This window comes from Scyliorhinus canicula, chromosome 6 (genome assembly GCF_902713615.1).
Source record: "Scyliorhinus canicula chromosome 6, sScyCan1.1, whole genome shotgun sequence".
In the NCBI taxonomy this organism is placed as follows: Eukaryota; Metazoa; Chordata; class Chondrichthyes; order Carcharhiniformes; family Scyliorhinidae; genus Scyliorhinus; species Scyliorhinus canicula.
This window is the reverse complement of record NC_052151.1, coordinates 65,991,866-66,009,430: the sequence shown is the minus strand read 5'-3', so window position 1 is coordinate 66,009,430 and position 17,565 is coordinate 65,991,866. Positions and strand designations below refer to the sequence as shown.

General features: G+C 45.6%; 1 protein-coding gene across 8 annotated transcripts in view; it reads left to right on the top strand.

Moving 5' to 3' along the window:
- Positions 1-17,565, top strand: part of ahi1 (Abelson helper integration site 1) — a 375,133-nt gene that overhangs the window by 37,368 nt on the left and 320,200 nt on the right. For all 8 annotated transcript variants that reach the window (XR_005460937.1, XM_038799412.1, XM_038799411.1 and 5 more), the window contains 4 exons: positions 5,808-5,885; positions 9,500-9,624; positions 12,776-13,524; positions 15,256-15,440. Coding sequence is in view for 7 of the 8 variants with exons in the window: in XM_038799412.1 (XP_038655340.1) it covers positions 5,876-5,885; positions 9,500-9,624; positions 12,776-13,524; positions 15,256-15,440 (1,069 nt within the window). In the remaining variant the exon portion in view is untranslated. The remainder of the gene's footprint in view (positions 1-5,807; positions 5,886-9,499; positions 9,625-12,775; positions 13,525-15,255; positions 15,441-17,565) is intronic.

Below are 17,565 nucleotides of genomic sequence, written 5' to 3'. Positions count from 1 at the left end.
TGAGCAGAGGGATCTCGGTGTCCATGTACATAGATCCCTGAAAGTTGCCACCCAGGTTGATAGGGTTGTGAAGAAGGCCTATGGTGTGTTGGCCTTTATTGGTAGAGGGATTGAGTTCCGGAGCCATGAGGTCATGTTGCAGTTGTACAAAACTCTAGTACGGCCGCATTTGGAGTATTGCGTACAGTTCTGGTCGCCTCATTATAGGAAGGACGTGGAAGCTTTGGAACGGGTGCAGAGGAGATTTACCAGGATGTTGCCTGGTATGGAGGGAAAACCTTATGAGGAAAGGCTGATGGACTTGAGGTTGTTTTCGTTAGAGAGAAGAAGGTTAAGAGGTGACTTAATAGAGGCATACAAAATGATCAGAGGGTTAGATGGGGTGGACAGCGAGAGCCTTCTCCCGCGGATGGAGGTGGCTAGCACGAGGGGACATAGCCTTAAATTGAGGGGTAATAGATATAGGACAGAGGTCAGAGGTGGGTTTTTTACGCAAAGAGTGGTGAGGCCGTGGAATGCCCTACCTGCAACAGTAGTGAACACGCCAACATTGAGGGCATTTAAAAATTTATTGGATAAGCATATGGATGATAAGGGCATAGTGTAGGTTAGATGGCCTTTAGATTTTTTCCATGTCGGTGCAACATCGAGGGCCGAAGGGCCTGTACTGCGCTGTATCATTCTATGTTCTATGTCTCTATTAAGTCACCTCTCAGCCTTCTCCTCTCTAACGAAAACAACCTCAATTCCCTGAGCCTTTCCTCGTAAGACCTTCCCTCCATACCAGGCAACATCCTAGTAAATCTCCTCTGAACCCTTTCCAAAGCTTCCACATCCTTCCTATAATGTGGTGACCAGAACTGCACGCAGTACTCCAGGTGCGGCCGCACCAGAGTTGTGTACAGCTGCAGCATGACCTTGTGGTTCCGAAACTCAATCCCCCTGCTTATAAAGGCTAGCACACCATATGCCTTCTTAACAGCCCTATTAACCTGGGTGGCAACTTTCAGGGATTTATGTACCTGGATGCCGAGATCTCTCTGTTCATCTACACTACCAAGAATCTTGCCATTAGCCCAGTACTCTGCATTCCTGTTACTCCTTCCAAAGTGAACCACCTCACACTTTTCCGCATTAAACTCCATCTGCCACCTCTCAGCCCAGCTCTGCAGCTTATCTATGTCCCTCTGTATCCTATAACATCCTTTAGCATTATCCACAACTCCACCGACCTTCGTGTCATCTGCAAATTTACTAACCCATCCTTCTACACCCTCTTCCAGGTCATTTATAAAAATGACAAACAGCAGTGGCCCCAAAACAGATCCTTGCGGTACACCACTAGTAACTGAACTCCAGGATGAACATTTGCCATCAACCACCACCCTCTGTCTTCTTTCAGCTAGCCAATTACTGATCCAAACCGCTAAATCACCTTCAATTCCATACTTCCTTATTTTCTGCAATAGCCTACCGTGGGGAACCTTATCAAACGCCTTACTGAAATCCATATACACCACATCAACAGCTTTACCCTGATCCACCTGTTTGGTCACCTTCTCAAAAAACTCAATAAGGTTTGTGAGGCATGACCTACCCTTCACAAAACCGTGTTGACTATCGCTAATCAACTTGTTCTTTTCAAGATGATTATAAACCCTATCTCTTATAACCTTTTCCAACATTTTACCCACAACCGAAGTAAGGCTCACAGGTCTATAATTACCAGGGTTGTCTCTACTCCCCTTCTTGAACAAGGGGACAACATTTGCTATCCTCCAGTCTTCCGGCACTATTCCTGTCAAAGACGACATAAAGATCAAGGACAAAGTCTCTGCAATCTCCTCCCTGGCTTCCCAGAGAATCCTAGGATAAATCCCATCTGGCCCAGGGGACTTATGTATTTTGACATTTTCCAAAATTGCTAACACCACCTCCTTTTGAACCTCAATTCCATCTAGCCTGGTCGACTGAACCTGAGTGTTCTCCTCAACAACATTGTCTTTCTCCAGTGTAAACACTGACAAAAAATATCCATTTAACGCTTCCCCTATCTCCTCTGATTCCACACACAACTTTCCACTACTATCCTTGATTGGCCCTAATCTTACTCTAGTCATTCTTTTGTTCCTGATATACCTATAGAAAGCGTTAGGGTTTTCCTTGATCCTATCCGCCAACGACTTTTCGTGTCCTCTCCTCGCTCTTCTTAACTCTCCCTTTAGGTCCTTCCTGGCTAACTTGTAACTCTCAAGTGCCCTAACTGAGCCTTCATGTCTCATCCTAACATAAGCCTTCTTCTTCCTCTTGACAAGTGCTTCAACTTCCTTAGTAAACCACGGTTCCCTTGCTCGACAACTTCCTCCCTGCCTGACAGCTACATACTTATCAAGGACACGCAGTAGCTGTTCCTAGAAAAAGCTCCACATTTCGATTGTACCCATCCCCTGCAGTTTTCTTCCCCATCCTATACATCCTAAATCTTGCCGAATAGCATCATAATTGCCTTTCCCCCAGCTATAATTCTTGCCTTGCGGTATATACCTATCCCTGCCCATTGCTAAAGTAAACATAACCGAGTTGTGATCACTATCACCAAAGTGCTCACCTACATCTAAATCTAACACCTGGCTGGGTTCATTACCCAGTACCAAATCCAATGTGGCCTCGCCCCTTGTTGGCCTGTCTACATACTGTGTCAGAAAACCCTCCTGCACACACTGCACAAAAACTGACCCTCCTATCCTTTGATCCCTCAAGTCCCAAGAGGTATATCTAACTCCTTAAAAACATACAATGATTTGCCCTCAACTGCTTCGGTAGCATGTGATAAAGGAACATCTTTAATTATTGGGTGACTTTAATCTGCATATAGATTGGGCAAACTATACTGTAGAGGAGGAATTCCTGGAGTGTATATGGGATGGTTTACTGGACCAATATGTTGAGGAACCAACTAGAAAACAGGCCATCCGAGACTGGGTATTGCGTAATGAGAAAGGAATAATTTGCAATTTGATTGTGATATGCCCCCACCTAACCATAATACGATAGAATTCTTCACCAAGATGGGAGTGACGTCGTTGATTCTGAGACTAGGGTCCTGAATCTAAATGAAGGCACTGGCAGTAATTTTGAGATCATTGCCGGGATCGAACCTGGGACCTCGGCGCCGTGAGGCAGCTGTGCTAACCACTGCGCCGCCATGCTGCATGCCCTTAAACAGTAGACCTGTGGATTGGGAGCAGTTTAGAATTCAGCAAAGGAAATGGTGACTAGGTAATTTTCACAGTAACTTCATTGCACTGATGATGTAAGCCTACTTGTGACACTAATAAAGATTATGTAACTTGAGACCACAAATAAGGTAGTCAAATACGTTTTTTCAGAAGAAAGAACTTTATATAAATAAATAACAAAGTGCAACAACAGTAACTCAGCAGAATAGTAGCGAGAGTGAAAACAGGAGTTTTCGTAAAGGAACAAGCCACCTCTTGCAGACTGAAAAATCCTGCCCAAAACTCGCACATGCTTAGAACCCTCAACAGATGCCAGTAAAACAATTACATAGGCTTATAGTACTCAAAATGACACTCTGTAACATGTTCAATTTGCACTAAAGTTATTGCTGTGGAATTTCCTCTCCCTCCTACTCCCCAGTGAGGATATGTTGTCTCCTCTTAATGGGTCATAGGCACACTTTCAAAATATTTACATGTAGTGGCAGCATGTCAGTGAATTTGTATGCAGTTGTGCAATGTAACAAGGGATCTTTGAGATCGGCTTGCTTTCTTTTAATATAAGAGTGAAAAATCTTTGGGTATATTCTGCTCTGGTTATAAAACAGCTAAAAACAAAGTCAGAACTAATGCTAAACAAGGAAACTTTTTGTCACAAGAAATTGTACCCAGTTGAAAGCATGTGGTAGCATGATTAGAAGTATCAGAGAATGTTGCAGCTTGCTTGTAAAAAAGAATTGCATTGGCATAGTATAAATGCTTTCGGCATTACTCCTGGTTCATCAGTATCTCTTGTTTCCTTCGGTGTGGGTAGGCTGGAAGGCAATTACCCTGACATCATAGCAACAATTTGATAAGTGATAAGTTTCCTCACTGAATATTGTTGCTGCCCAATAACTAGATTCAGGAATGGTTCCTATTTAAGAAGGGAGGGGGAAAGAAAACAGGGAACTACAGATTTGTTAGCTTTACATCAGTGGTAGGGAAAATGTTAGAATCTATTATAAAGGATGTGATAAATAGACACTTGGACAATTATTTCCAAGTTTGCGGATCATACAAAGCTAGGCGTGAATATATGCTGTGAGGAAGATGTAAAGTGGCTGCAGGAGGATTTGGATTGACTTAATGAGTGGGCAAGAATATGACAGATGGAACATCATGTGGAAAAATGTGAGGCAATCAACTTTGGTAGAGGAACAGATATGCAGAGTTTTTCCGAAATGGCAAGAAATTAGAAAGTGTAAAGTCCTTGTTCATAAAGCACTGAAGGCTAACATGCTGGTGCAGCAAGTTATTAGAAATGCTAATGGAATGTTAGCCTTTATCATGAGGGTTTGAGTACAGAAGTAGTGAAGTCTTGCTTCAATTGGGTAGAAGCTTGATTAGACCATACCTGGAGCAGTGCTGAGCAGTTTTGGTCCCCTTACCGCAAAAAGAATATTATTACCATAAAGGGAATGCAGCGAAGTTTCACCAGACTCGTTCTGGGGATGACGGGTCTCTCTTATGAAGAGAGATTCGCAAAATTTGGCTCCAACTCCATCTACAGGTTTGCTGTTGACACAAACGTAGTGGGTCGGATCACAAACAGCGATGAGTTAGAGCACAGGGGAGAGATAGAGAACCTAGTGGAGTGGTGTAATGATAACAATCTCTCCCTCAACTTCAGCAAAATTTAAGGAGCTGGTCATTGAGTTCAGGAAGCAAAATATCTTACCCAACACTGTGCATCAATGGTGCCAATGTGGAGATGGTTGACAGCTTTAAATTCCTAGGTGTGCACATTAGCCTGGTCCACCCACGTCGACGCCATGACCAAGAAATCACAACCGCATCTATACTTCCTCAGGAAGCAAAGGAAATTTGGCATGTCCACATTGACTCTGACCGACGTTTACAGATGCACAATTGAAAGCATTCTATCTGGCTGCATCACAGCCTGGAACGGTGCTTGGCTCAAGTCCGTAAGAAACTAAAAGAGAGTTGTGCCTACGTATTTACATTGTGTACCTATTGTCTGTCCTATGTTTGTTCGTGTATGGAACGATCTGGACTGTAGGCAGAACAATACGTTTCACTGTACCTCATTACACGTGACAATAAATCAAATTAAAGATTGAACAAACTGGGCCCGTATTCCCTGGAGTTTCGAAGAATGAGAGGTGATCTCATTGACAGCTACAAAATACTTGAAAGAATAGACAGGGTAGATGCAGATAAGATGTTTCCCCCTGTTGGGAAGTTCAGAACAAGGGGGAAGCCACTTAGGAACGAGATGAAGATAAATTTCATTATACAGAGGGTTGTGAATCTTTGAAGTTCTCTTCACCAGAGGGCAGTGGAAGCTCAGTCATTGAGTATGTTTAAGGTAGAGATTGATAGATTTCTGATTACCAATTATGTAAAATGTTAAAAAGTATTGAAATGTCCAATCAGCCATGATCGTATTGAATGGTGGAGCAGGCTCGATGGGCTAAATGGTCTACTCCTGTTCCTGCGATCCTGCATGCACAAAACCATTTACTTTAGTGCCTTACATTGCTCCTTTCTTTTACTTGTTTTTAGGTTGACTATCAGCTGAAGGTTTTCAACAAAAACAATAAATAAGGAAAATCTCCACGTTCTTCAGGAAGATGCCAGCAGGTTTGATATGGACACAACTTTCTTGGTTTTGATAGGAAAATACGCTAGACATTTGAAATGAAAACATATTTCGGTCAGTGTCTGGAGTGGGGGGTGGGGGGAAAGGTGTGAAGAAATTACAACAAAATGCTGGAAATACTGCATGTCCGTGAATTTCTCCGGAGAAAACATTTTAAACGGATTTTCAGCATTTGTAGTTCTTGGAAAAAGAATGTGCTTGATAGCGAAACAGGCTTCAATGAAGAACGGTTAATTTTTTGTGCATATTGCACACATCAGATTAAAGGATATTTGTGCTGGAAAATGCAACACTTCAGTACTCCGTATTCATCGCAATGGCTCCCAATTCAGATGCAGAGTAAAGCTCTCTGTGCTCTGTCCTAACACAAATTTTTGGCCCCAGCCTCAGAATGGCATCTCTACTGTAATTTAACTTTTTTATAATTTATACACTTGCATTCTCTGGCCCTTTGGTTCTTGACTTAGGTGAATTTTCAGCTTTTGAATCAAACTGGGTTGATACTTTATGCACTCACCTTTGTAACCAACCCCATGGTGAAAACTTAAACCAAAATTACCATGTTAAAAATGTTTTTCTATTCATGGTGCGTGGGCGTCGCTGGCTGGGCCAGCATTTATTGCCTATTCCCCTGGGCCTTTAAGAGTCGACCACATTCCTGTGGATCTGGAGTGACATGCAGACCATACCAGGTAAAAATGACAGATTTCCTTCCCAAAAGATATTAGTGAACTGGATGGGTTTTTACAACAGTTGGCAATTGGTTATCGCAAGATTTTCAATTCCAGATTTTTATTGAATTCAAATTTTCCCATCTGCCCTGGTGGGATTAGAATTTATGTCCAAAGAGCATTATCCTGGGTCTCTGGATTACCAAGCCACTGCCTCCCCATTTACCAAATTACCTCCCCAAGGAAGAGGCGCCAAGGATATTCATGTTAATTTCCCCATGCAATGTAGCAAAAACAAATCCTGGAAAGTTATAATGAATCAATTTTAGTCTCTGGGGGCTCAACCAATTTTATTATTATCCCCAGAGGGAATGGCAAACGCAAGATTATCAAACGACCACTAAAGAAGAAAGATTTCACACTTTTTTGTAACTTTTACTTTCATTTAATGTAAGTTAAACATGAATTAACAGAAGTATGACCTTTAAATAAAATGGTAAAATTCACTTTAAATAGATAATACAACAAAGATGCATTTTACGCAATCTCGAGCACCTGCATCTCTCCCCATAGACATGTGACGACACTACGTGCAGTTCAAAGGTTCTCTAATTCAAGTGTCTAGTATGTAGGAGTCCCCATCTTCCCATTCTATTGATTAAGCCTTCGAATCACAATCACCAGCAGCTGTATTCCATCCAAAGTTCCTGAAAACAATTTTCATTCGAATGGTTCACTGCTACAGAACTTCCTGACCTTGGTTCACGATAGTCTTGAAGGTGCAGATTCCCCAGAGATTCCTTTGTCCATGCCCTTTAATAAATGTGAAAAATTGCCCCAGTATGTCCTGTCCATAAAAAGCAGGACAAATCCAACCCGGCCAGTTACTGCTCCAGCAGTCTACAACTATCATCAACATAGTGAGGGAAAATTGTGCTGACAGTGCTATGAAGTGGCTCTTACCAGTGATAACCGACTCACTGCTTAGTTTGTGTTCCACCAGGGCACTCAGATCCTGACTTCATGATAATCTTGGTCCAAACCTCATTAAAATCTTGGTTCAAACATGGACAAAAGAGCTGAACTCGTGAGGTGAGAGTGACTGCCCTTGACATCAGCCAGCATTTGACCGAGTGTGGCTGCGAGGAGCCCTAGCAAAACCAAAGTCAATGGGGATAAGGGGGAAGTCATCTTGCTCTGTTTGCAGAGCCGGTGCAGACACAATGGGCCAAATGGCCTCCTACTGTACTGTAACAATTCTGTGATTATGTGAAAACTTTATGCTAGTTGGAGTCATATCTAGCGCAAAGCAGTATAGTTATGGTTATTGGAAGTCAATCTACTAAATTCCATGGTGTCACTGCAGGAGTTCTGCGGGGTAGTCGCCTAGTCTCAATTATCTTCAGCTGCTTCGTCAATGGTCTTCCCTCCATCATATTGGCTGATGATTGGACAATGTTCAGCACCATTCACAACTCCTCGGGTACACAAGCAGTTTATTTCCAAATGCAGCAAGATCTGGACAACATTCAGGCTTGGGCTGAGAAGTGGAAAATAATAGGCATGAATTCTCCCAAAAGGGAACAAAGTCCCCTTGTGAGAGTGTTTAGCCGCGTGTTTCTGGGCACTCAGTGCCCATGCCAGCTGGCAGTGCCACCTAGGCACCTTTGCAGTGCTAGGTTGGCACCCAGGTGACTGCCAGGGTGCCAGGCTGGCACTGCCAGGGTATCCAAGTAGAACCAGCAATGCCAGGGCGCTGCCCTGCCCAAAGAGCATGCAGCTGAGGGCCTCCAATCCCCTGGGAGACCCCCACAAGTGCCGTAATGTGTGGTCCCCATTTGTGGGAACCAGTGCTGAACAGTACTCGCCCGAGGTCTCTGAGGATTTGCTAAAAGGTGATCTGCCCATTGTGGGCGGGTTCACATCACAGCATCTCGGTAGATTGCGTTGAAACGCGCGAGGCGTTGCGAGCTAGATAGATCCCAGGAGCGTGGTCTCCTGTCTTTTAACAGCCCTGCTGGGCGTGGTGCACTGCTTTTCTGGTGCTGCGTGGCTGTTGGATCGCACCCAATATCACGCCACACTAATGTCAGGCAATGGCCATCTCCAACAAGAGAGAATCTAACCATAGGGCAGCACGGTATCAGTGGTTAGCACTGTTGCTTCACAGCTCCAGGGTCCCAGGTTCAATTCCCGGCTTGGGTCACTGTCTATGCGGAGTCTGCACGTTCTCCCTGTGTCTGCGTGGGTTTCCTCCGGGTGCTCCGGTTTCCACCCACAGTCCAAAGGTGTGCAGGTTAAGTGGATTGGCCATGCTAAATTACCCTTCGTGCCCAAAAAGGTGGTAGGATTACTGGGTTACAGGGACAGAGTGATGATGTGGGCTTGGGTAGGGTGCTCTTTCTAAGGGCTGTGCAGAGTCGATGGGCCGAATGGCCGCCTGATGCGCTGTAAATTGTATGATATCCCCTTGACATTCAATGGCATTTGTATGCTGAAGCCCTGAGCAGAAACTGAGTTGGCTATGGCTACAAGAGCAGTTAGAGCCATTCTGTGACGTACAACTCCATCCCTGACTCCCTAAAGGCTGTCCACCATCTACAAGGCACAAGTCAGGAATGTGATGGAATACTCTCCACTTGCCTGGATGAGTGCAGCTCCAACAACCCTCGATAAACACAGTGGCCCGCTTGACTGACACCCCTCCCACCACATTAAACATTGACTCCTGCGCCACTGATGCACAGTGTAAACTGCATATACCACCTACAAGATGAACCTGCAACTTGAACTGCTGCAGCTCACGAAGGGTCCTACAACAGCCCTGTCCAAACTCGTATGAATCGCAGTGCCTGTAAAACATCGATTGCTAGTCCCTAAATTGGCCCTTGGATTGTTTTGACCAATTGTGGCTTATGTTTTAGGAGAAAGTGAAGCCAAAGCAAAGACTAAAGCTCAGTTTGAAGAGGTGTTCAAAAGCTATTCTGGTTTAGCTGTCGAGAAAAAGAAATCCAGAAAAAAAAGTGCACCTTCACAAGAAAATATTGTGGTGAGTATTGATTGAACTGTGTCATTGTCTGATTCGGCTTGCTTGCTTTTATGCTCGTGGTCGCGCCCAAAAGTATTTTAAAGTTGCTTATCAGGTGCAGTGTTTCAGTAGCCTCTGCAGTGCTAGCCCGCCCCCCGCGACCGAGTGCTAGCCCGTCCCCCAGTGACCGGCTGCTTGTCCGCCTCCATGCGACCGGCTACTTGCCCGCCTCCCAGCGACCGGCTGCTTGGCCGCCTCCCAGCGACCGGCTGCTTGGCCGCCTCCCAGCGACCGGCTGCTTGGCCGCCTCCCAGCGACCGGCTGCTTGTCCGCCTCCCAGCGACCGGCTGCTTGGCCGCCTCCCAGCGACCGGCTGCTTGGCCGCCTCCCAGCGACCGGCTGCTTGTCCGCCTCCCAGCGACCGGCTACTTGCCCGCCTCCCAGCGACCGGCTGCTTGGCCGCCTCCCAGCGACCGGCTGCTTGGCCGCCTCCCAGCGACCGGCTGCTTGGCCGCCTCCCAGCGACCGGCTGCTTGGCCGCCTCCCAGCGACCGGCTGCTTGGCCGCCTCCCAGCGACCGGCTGCTTGGCCGCCTCCCAGCGACCGGCTGCTTGGCCGCCTCCCAGCGACCGGCTGCTTGGCCGCCTCCCAGCGACCGGCTGCTTGGCCGCCTCCCAGCGACCGGCTGCTTGGCCGCCTCCCAGCGACCGGCTGCTTGGCCGCCTCCCAGCGACCGGCTGCTTGGCCGCCTCCCAGCGACCGGCTACTTGGCCGCCCCCCCCCAGCGACCGGCTGTTTGGCCGCCCCCCCAGCGACCGGCTGCTTGGCCGCCTCCCAGCGACCGGCTGCTTGGCCGCCTCCCAGCGACCGGCTGCTTGGCCGCCTCCCAGCGACCGGCTGCTTGGCCGCCTCCCAGCGACCGGCTGCTTGGCCGCCTCCCAGCGACCGGCTGCTTGGCCGCCTCCCAGCGACCGGCTGCTTGGCCGCCTCCCAGCGACCGGCTGCTTGGCCGCCTCCCAGCGACCGGCTGCTTGGCCGCCTCCCAGCGACCGGCTGCTTGGCCGCCTCCCAGCGACCGGCTGCTTGGCCGCCTCCCAGCGACCGGCTGCTTGGCCGCCTCCCAGCGACCGGCTGCTTGGCCGCCTCCCAGCGACCGGCTACTTGCCCGCCTCCCAGCGACCGGCTACTTGCCCGCCCCAGCAAGCGCCCTCTCTCTCTCTCTCTCTCTCTCTCTCTCTCTCTTCCCCCCATCCCACCCCGTGCACTTGCCCGTGCCTGGAGGAGGTTGCAGAGTTACTGTACTAGACTGTGGAGGGATTTGAAAATGATGAGAATTTTGAAATGCTACTGGGCTTGAAGTTTGCAACCAGGGTGGTGGGATTGATATAGAAGAGAAGGTAAAATAATGAATGCTGATTTTTGAACTGTGGGGCTATTTTTTGTTGTTGTTGGAACAATTAATAAGGAATATTTATTAACTTAAAGAAAAAACAGAAACACACACGACAAGAAGCACTATAATACACTATGACACTGATGTATAATGATGACTATACACACATCATTTTACATAAACTATCACTTGGTCTCCAACTATCTATGTTACCTGTACTCTGATCAGCCCTTTTCCCAAACAATATCTAATTTTAAGTAACTCAAAGAGCTAAATCCAGCAAATATTTAACACATCCAGGTTAATGTGGAGACATCTGGGAAATATTCTTCAGATTCAGCGTAGGTAAAAGGCGGCTGCTTCTTTTTGGAGACATTGGCTGGAGTTCTCCGTTCATTCACATCGGTGGGATTCTCCGGTCTGGCTGCAATGAATGGAGTTTTGTCTGAGTGCCAAATGCTCCGTTCTCGCTGGCAGCGGTGACGGGGGGAACGTGGATCGGAGAATCTCGGCCTATTGGCAGGTGTATCCGGCATCCCAGCCATGTGTTTCTCGGCAGCAGGAGGCGGCGCGCCATGCTCTGGCAGCGGGATTCTCTGCTCTTTCTGCTGTCAATCTGAATTCCCACTGAAGCCACCCCATGCCGTTGAGAAACCTGTGGGCGGGAGGTGCAATGCGGCGGGACCAGAAAATCCCGTCGCCAGTGTACGGCCAGAAACCTCCGGCCCATACCTCCAACTGTTGTAGTTGTAATGTTAGCTGTCTCTTCCCTTTCCCCTTTTTGTACTGTACAACAAGTGAAAACTAACGGCAATGTATATAATTTGGAAAATGCTAATAAATAGATTTTATTAAAAAAAAATTAGGTGGATTGGCTACGCTAAATTGCCTCTTAGTTTCCAAAGGTTATGTGGGGTTACTGGATTACGGGGATAGGGTGGAGCATGGGATTAAGTAGAGTGCTCTTTCAAGGGCCAGTGAAGACTCAATGGGCCGAATGGCCTCCTTCTGCACAGTAAATTCTGCGATTCTATGACACACTCAACCTATTTGACCCAGTTATGGCCAGGCAAGTCCTGGGGCGGGACTCGAACCTGGGGCTTCTGGTTCAGAGGCAGGGGTACTGCACCACAAGAACTCCAAGAAATGAATTACTGTTTTTAGGTTTCCTGCTGCCTTTCCAAACATGATCCACAAGGGATTTTGCCTCTAGGGTAATCTGCAGTTGAATGGGAAGCATCAGCCACCCCAGTTCTACACTTCCAGGCTGCTCATCGTTTGTATATCCTATGGTACTGTTGATCTGCCTGGGTTTAGGTGACAGATTAACTGGTGATTGATTTGGTTCCAAATTTGCATTACCAGATGTGTCATTGTGGGGCACCTCAATCCCAAATAGAAGCTGTTTATAATATTGATCTCCCATGGAGACACTCATGGTAAATATTAAGTGTTAAGAATTGGGGAAAAATTAGATTAAAAGCAAAGCAAAACAGGGAGTTGATTAGAGACGGACATCTGGAGAAATGATGAAATGCAAATTCATCTATTGGTGGAAAACTTTTACATTTGTGCCTAGAGAAAACAATGGGGCTACGGAGGTGGTAATTTCAAAGTGGAGAGATACGGAAATTGACAGATGACTACCAAAAGGCGACTCCCCACGGTGAATCACGTCAAAGGGAAGTAAATAATATAACTGTGGGGCTAATGTTGTGCATGGTCTTGACACGTTGTTATGAATTGGTATAAAATCGTTTTGTTTTTAATTTTGTCTAGCTTGAAAAATTGAGGAATAAACTTGGTCTGGATAAGGATAATGAAGATGACAAAACTATTTTAAATAACACGTACAACCCAGAGGAACAAAGTCCCCGCTTCTCAAAAAACAAGCTGAATGAAAGGACCTCCGTGGCAGAAAAAGTTAACAATGATGAGCTCGGTGAAGATGAAACCCCCCCAAAAAAAAACAAAAACAAGAAAAAGAAAATGGTAACTGAAGAAAATCCTTTCGTAGAGGAAGCGGCTGCTCCAGAATCTGTAACAACTCTGCAAAAATCAAAGGAAAAGAGGTCAAAACGGACTTCTGGAGTAGAAGACCAAACTGAGAATGTGCGAAAGAGTGATTTTGGAGAGGATGTGGATTCCCTAATCCAAGCTTATCAGCAGCATATAGCTGCCAGAGATGCAGGAGGTGCCAGAGATGCCAGAGATGCAGGAGGTGCCAGAGATGCAGGAGGTGCCAGAGATGCAGGAGGTGCCAGAGGTGCCAGAGATGCAGGAGGTGCCAGAGATGCAGGAGGTGCCAGAGATGCAGCAGGTGCCAGAGATGCAGGAGGTGCCAGAGATGCAGGAGGTGCCAGAGATGCAGGAGGTGCCAGAGATGCAGCAGGTGGCAAAAAGAAAACGGAGAATATCAGGATGCGTTCACGAGAAACATTTTCACGTGTCACTTCAATATTAACCAAGCAACTGGACAAACTGAAACCGCCAAAAGCGTTACCGTTGACAAATGAGAAGGAAACAAGGTAAGAATGAGAACACTTAGCAATGTGATTTTGCAAAATAAAGGCTGTTGCAGTGGCACAAAGCCATTGTAGCTGCGGATACAGCCGCAGAATTGCTGGGTCCGTGGCCGCGCATGGGCATGGCACAGCCTACAGCGGCCACGCCGTGCAACATGGCGTGGCCGCAGGCGGACCCGGCCTGCCAAATAGTGACCCCCTTTGGCCAGTGCCCCCAACCCCTGCCAAAGAACCCCCCTCGCCCTTGGATCGGCTCCCCCCAACTGTGGCGGCGCTGGACTTAGTCCGCAGTTCCCGAAAATAAATACCACACGCGACCGACACAACGGGAACTCGGTCCATCCGGGGAAGAGCATCGTGGGGAGGGCCTCAGCTGATGGCCTGAGGCTGTCCCTATGGCGGCGGTGTACTCCTCGAGTACGCTGTTTGGAAGGGCGGAGCATCGCAAAAGCGGCGCCGCACCTGATTTCGGCACCAACATGGATTTTCTCCGGCCGATCGCCAAACACAATTACGGCATCAGAGACCAAAGAATCCCACCCATTGCGTTTAGCTTTAGTAAGATGATGTTGTTAATGGGAGGAGCCAGGGGCTGTTGGGTTTTGGGGTTCCGTCTTGATCTGTCCATGAATAGACCAGCAGTGTCTCTCAGAGCAGTTGAATTTTAAAGATTTTGCCTGTGAACAGGACAACGGTTTCTGAAAAGGATGGCAGGGTAAACTGTAGTTTCATGGAAACAAGAATCTGCAAGCTGGTTCCTGAAGGATCTCTCACACAGCAGTTTATCCAAGACATCTCTTTACAGCAAGTATTCCTGGGTCTGCTAACTGTATTTAAAAGTGGATTGTGACCTGCGATAGATTTTGCTTGAGTGGAGATAGAAGATAGCAGTTAGGAATTATTGTTTCATTTCATTGTTAAGGTATTTTCTTTATGATATTAAAGTTTGTTTTAATATTCCGTATCTCTATTTGTGCATGAAACCACTCTTGGAGTGAAGTATCCTTTCCCCACAGTTCTACAAATTAAACAAAATATTGGGGTTTCAATCAGGTATCCTCGCAACTGTTGGGTCTAGTCTGGGATTGTAATAAAACCCATCGTTCTTTACAATCAAACCTTCCAAAGAAATGATATCTTTACTGAATCAAAGATCGCTACAAAGTACTGAACTATACATGCAAGAATCACTTCTTTTGCAACAACAGTATGGGAATTGAAGATGAATAACTATTTCACAGTTCAGTTGAAAATGGTTTGTGTAGAAAATAAATTTACAAATATTTGTGTACTCAATTTGGGCACTCCATTTCGGGCGGCACGGTGGCACAGTGTTTAGTACTGCTGCCTTCACAGCGCCAGGACCCGGGTTTACTTCCGACTTCGGGTGACTGTGTGGAGTTTGCACTTTACCCTCATGTCTGCGTGGGTTTCCTCCGGGTTCTCCAGTTTCCTTCCACAGTCCAAAGATGTGCAGGTTAGGTGGATTGGCTATGCTAAAATTGCCCCCTAGTGTCCAAAAGGTTAGATGGGGTTACTGGGTTATGGGAATAGGGTGGAGGTGTGGGTCTAGGTAGAGTGTGCTTTCCTTGGGTCGATGCAGACTTGATGAGCCGAATGGCCTCCATCGGCACTGTAGGGATTCTGTGATATTATTCAAGAAGGACATGCGTTTTCAAAAAAAGTCAAATTTTATTTATTTTTAAAACACCCTTTTGTCGTCTTCTGCCCAAGTGAAATGCATCTTTCAGAGTTGGTGAATAGCCGGGATGAAACTAAAAGTAAAGAGATGATTCCTCATAGAAAATTGGTTTCTGCATTAGAAGAGATGAACAATGAAAAAAAAGAGTGGGAAAAGGAAAAACAACAAACAGCAAGAAAAAAGAAGACCAAGAAAACTAAAAAAGGTACAAAAAATGGTAAGTTAAATTTCATTTATAGAGGGATATCAAACCTGTGATGTAGAACATAGTGCAGTATTTATTTTAGATGTAACTATATACTTGATATTTCATTATGAGAGCATTTTTTCCATTTGAAAAATGATTTCTGTAATTTCAGAAAGAACAAAACTAAATTGTATGACATGTAAATGATTTGAAGTGGTAATAGCAGCTTGGACCAGTTGCAACTCAATGTTGGGGATTTTGGAAAGTGGGGAAGAGGAGGGAGACGAGGAGAATAAAGAATGTTACACTTCCAAAGTCCAGAATTGAGAGGTCTAGTTGATCATGTGCTTAAGGAGTAACTGACTGGTGCGTTGGATACCTCATGACCTTTTCATCTGAGGTTGAGATCAGGTTTAGCCCAAACTTACCGATTCAGCATCTCCTGCTGCTGGCACTGAGAATCCTATAAATTGCGGCAGTTTCCACTGAGTTTCTAAAGTTCCATAGCCTAAATGTGCCTCCGTTTGGCATTAATTACATCAAAATTAGCAATTTCTCTTGGAGAGGGTACAAGAATAGCTAATGTGTGAAATAGAAGTGTTGCACTGTTGCAGTACATACTGTTGTGTATACTAAGCTCCGTCCATGTTTAACAATGCAGTTGTTAATACAGTGCCAACTAAGAAATGTTTGATGCTGAAACTTTGGGCAGAATTTTCAGTTGCCAACAGGGTGCAGACGAGATTTAAACATCCAATTCCCAAAAGCACCTCTGGATCCCAATGCTTCTTGGTAAACACCTTGATTTTCAAAGAGAAGGAAGAAATGAGAAATTTGCTTGTTAAAGGGCCGGGGAAGGCAAGGATGGGATTCTATTACCAATTGGGTGAACTCAACTGCCTGGTATATGTTAGAAAGAGTTGTCAGGTTTACTGCAGGAAGACCTGAATGTTTGTTATTATTTGATGTAAAGTAACTGTGCCTGATGGATCTTACACCAGCGTGTATGTGCACATTACCTTTATTTTGACAGTGTGGCCAATTTCATTTGAGTTAGCACTGTTGATCCTCAAGAATTGCCTGCTTTTTTTGAGCAAGACCGTAGTCGCTGCAGCCCCATCAGAGCTGCTATTGAAATGAAATGAAATTACTTTTGCCACTCCCACTCTGCTGGAAGCTCCTGCCTCCTGGAGAAGTTCAGTGCCACCAGTTGGGCATCGAGCCCACCTCCAGCCCAATTAGGATATTTGCAGTTAAAATTAGTGTTGCGTGAGTGACAGTGACAGTGTGGGATCGAGAGCCGGAAATTATCTGGGTATCAGATTCACAACCTCATTTTGGAAATCTGGTCCTTGTGCTTCCTTTCATTTGTCTACGTTTACAGTATATTTTTTAAAAACATTCATAAATGGGACAATTTAAAGTTAATTGCCCAATGAAAGTGATACCAAATTGACCACCCATTTTACATTGCACCTGATTATATCCTCTGTTAACGTGAAAGGCGATTACTCATTTATTATTCATTCGCTATGTTTTCGGAGAGCTGAACAAAGTGGTTTGCCCAAGTCAAAATGAAAAAGAATTGGGCTATTTTGGTCATGGTCAATGTTTCTTTGATTGCTGGTATTGTGAAATGTGATTTGGAAAGCAGTTTAATGCACTGTACTGCACAATGTATTTCCCATCACTACTGGTACTGATGGCCCTCCAAAACCAACAAAGCTCTGACCAACTCATACACCAGTTTTTTTTTGTGCAAAATAACTCCAGAAATGATTTTTTGCTCTGGATGTGTACATTGGGCAGCCCCACTGAAATAATTATCATTAGAGGGATATGGACCAGATGCAGGCAAATGGGGTTAGCTTAGATGGACTTTTTGGTTGGAATGGACCAGTCTGTCTCCGTGCCGTAGATTCTATGATATTGGCTTAATTTTTCGAATTATGTCACTATTAACTGGTAGATTCTCCATGGCAACAACACTGCCAATTTTTAACCATGTCCATAATGATGTCTCGCCTACCTGCTCCTTTATAATGCCAATCTGTTGCTATTATCATGTGTTGGTGAGATTTTCCGTACAGAAAATTGGAAGCACACTATATTTATTGCATATTTCATTCATTATTTGTGTTTACTGCATCGTCCT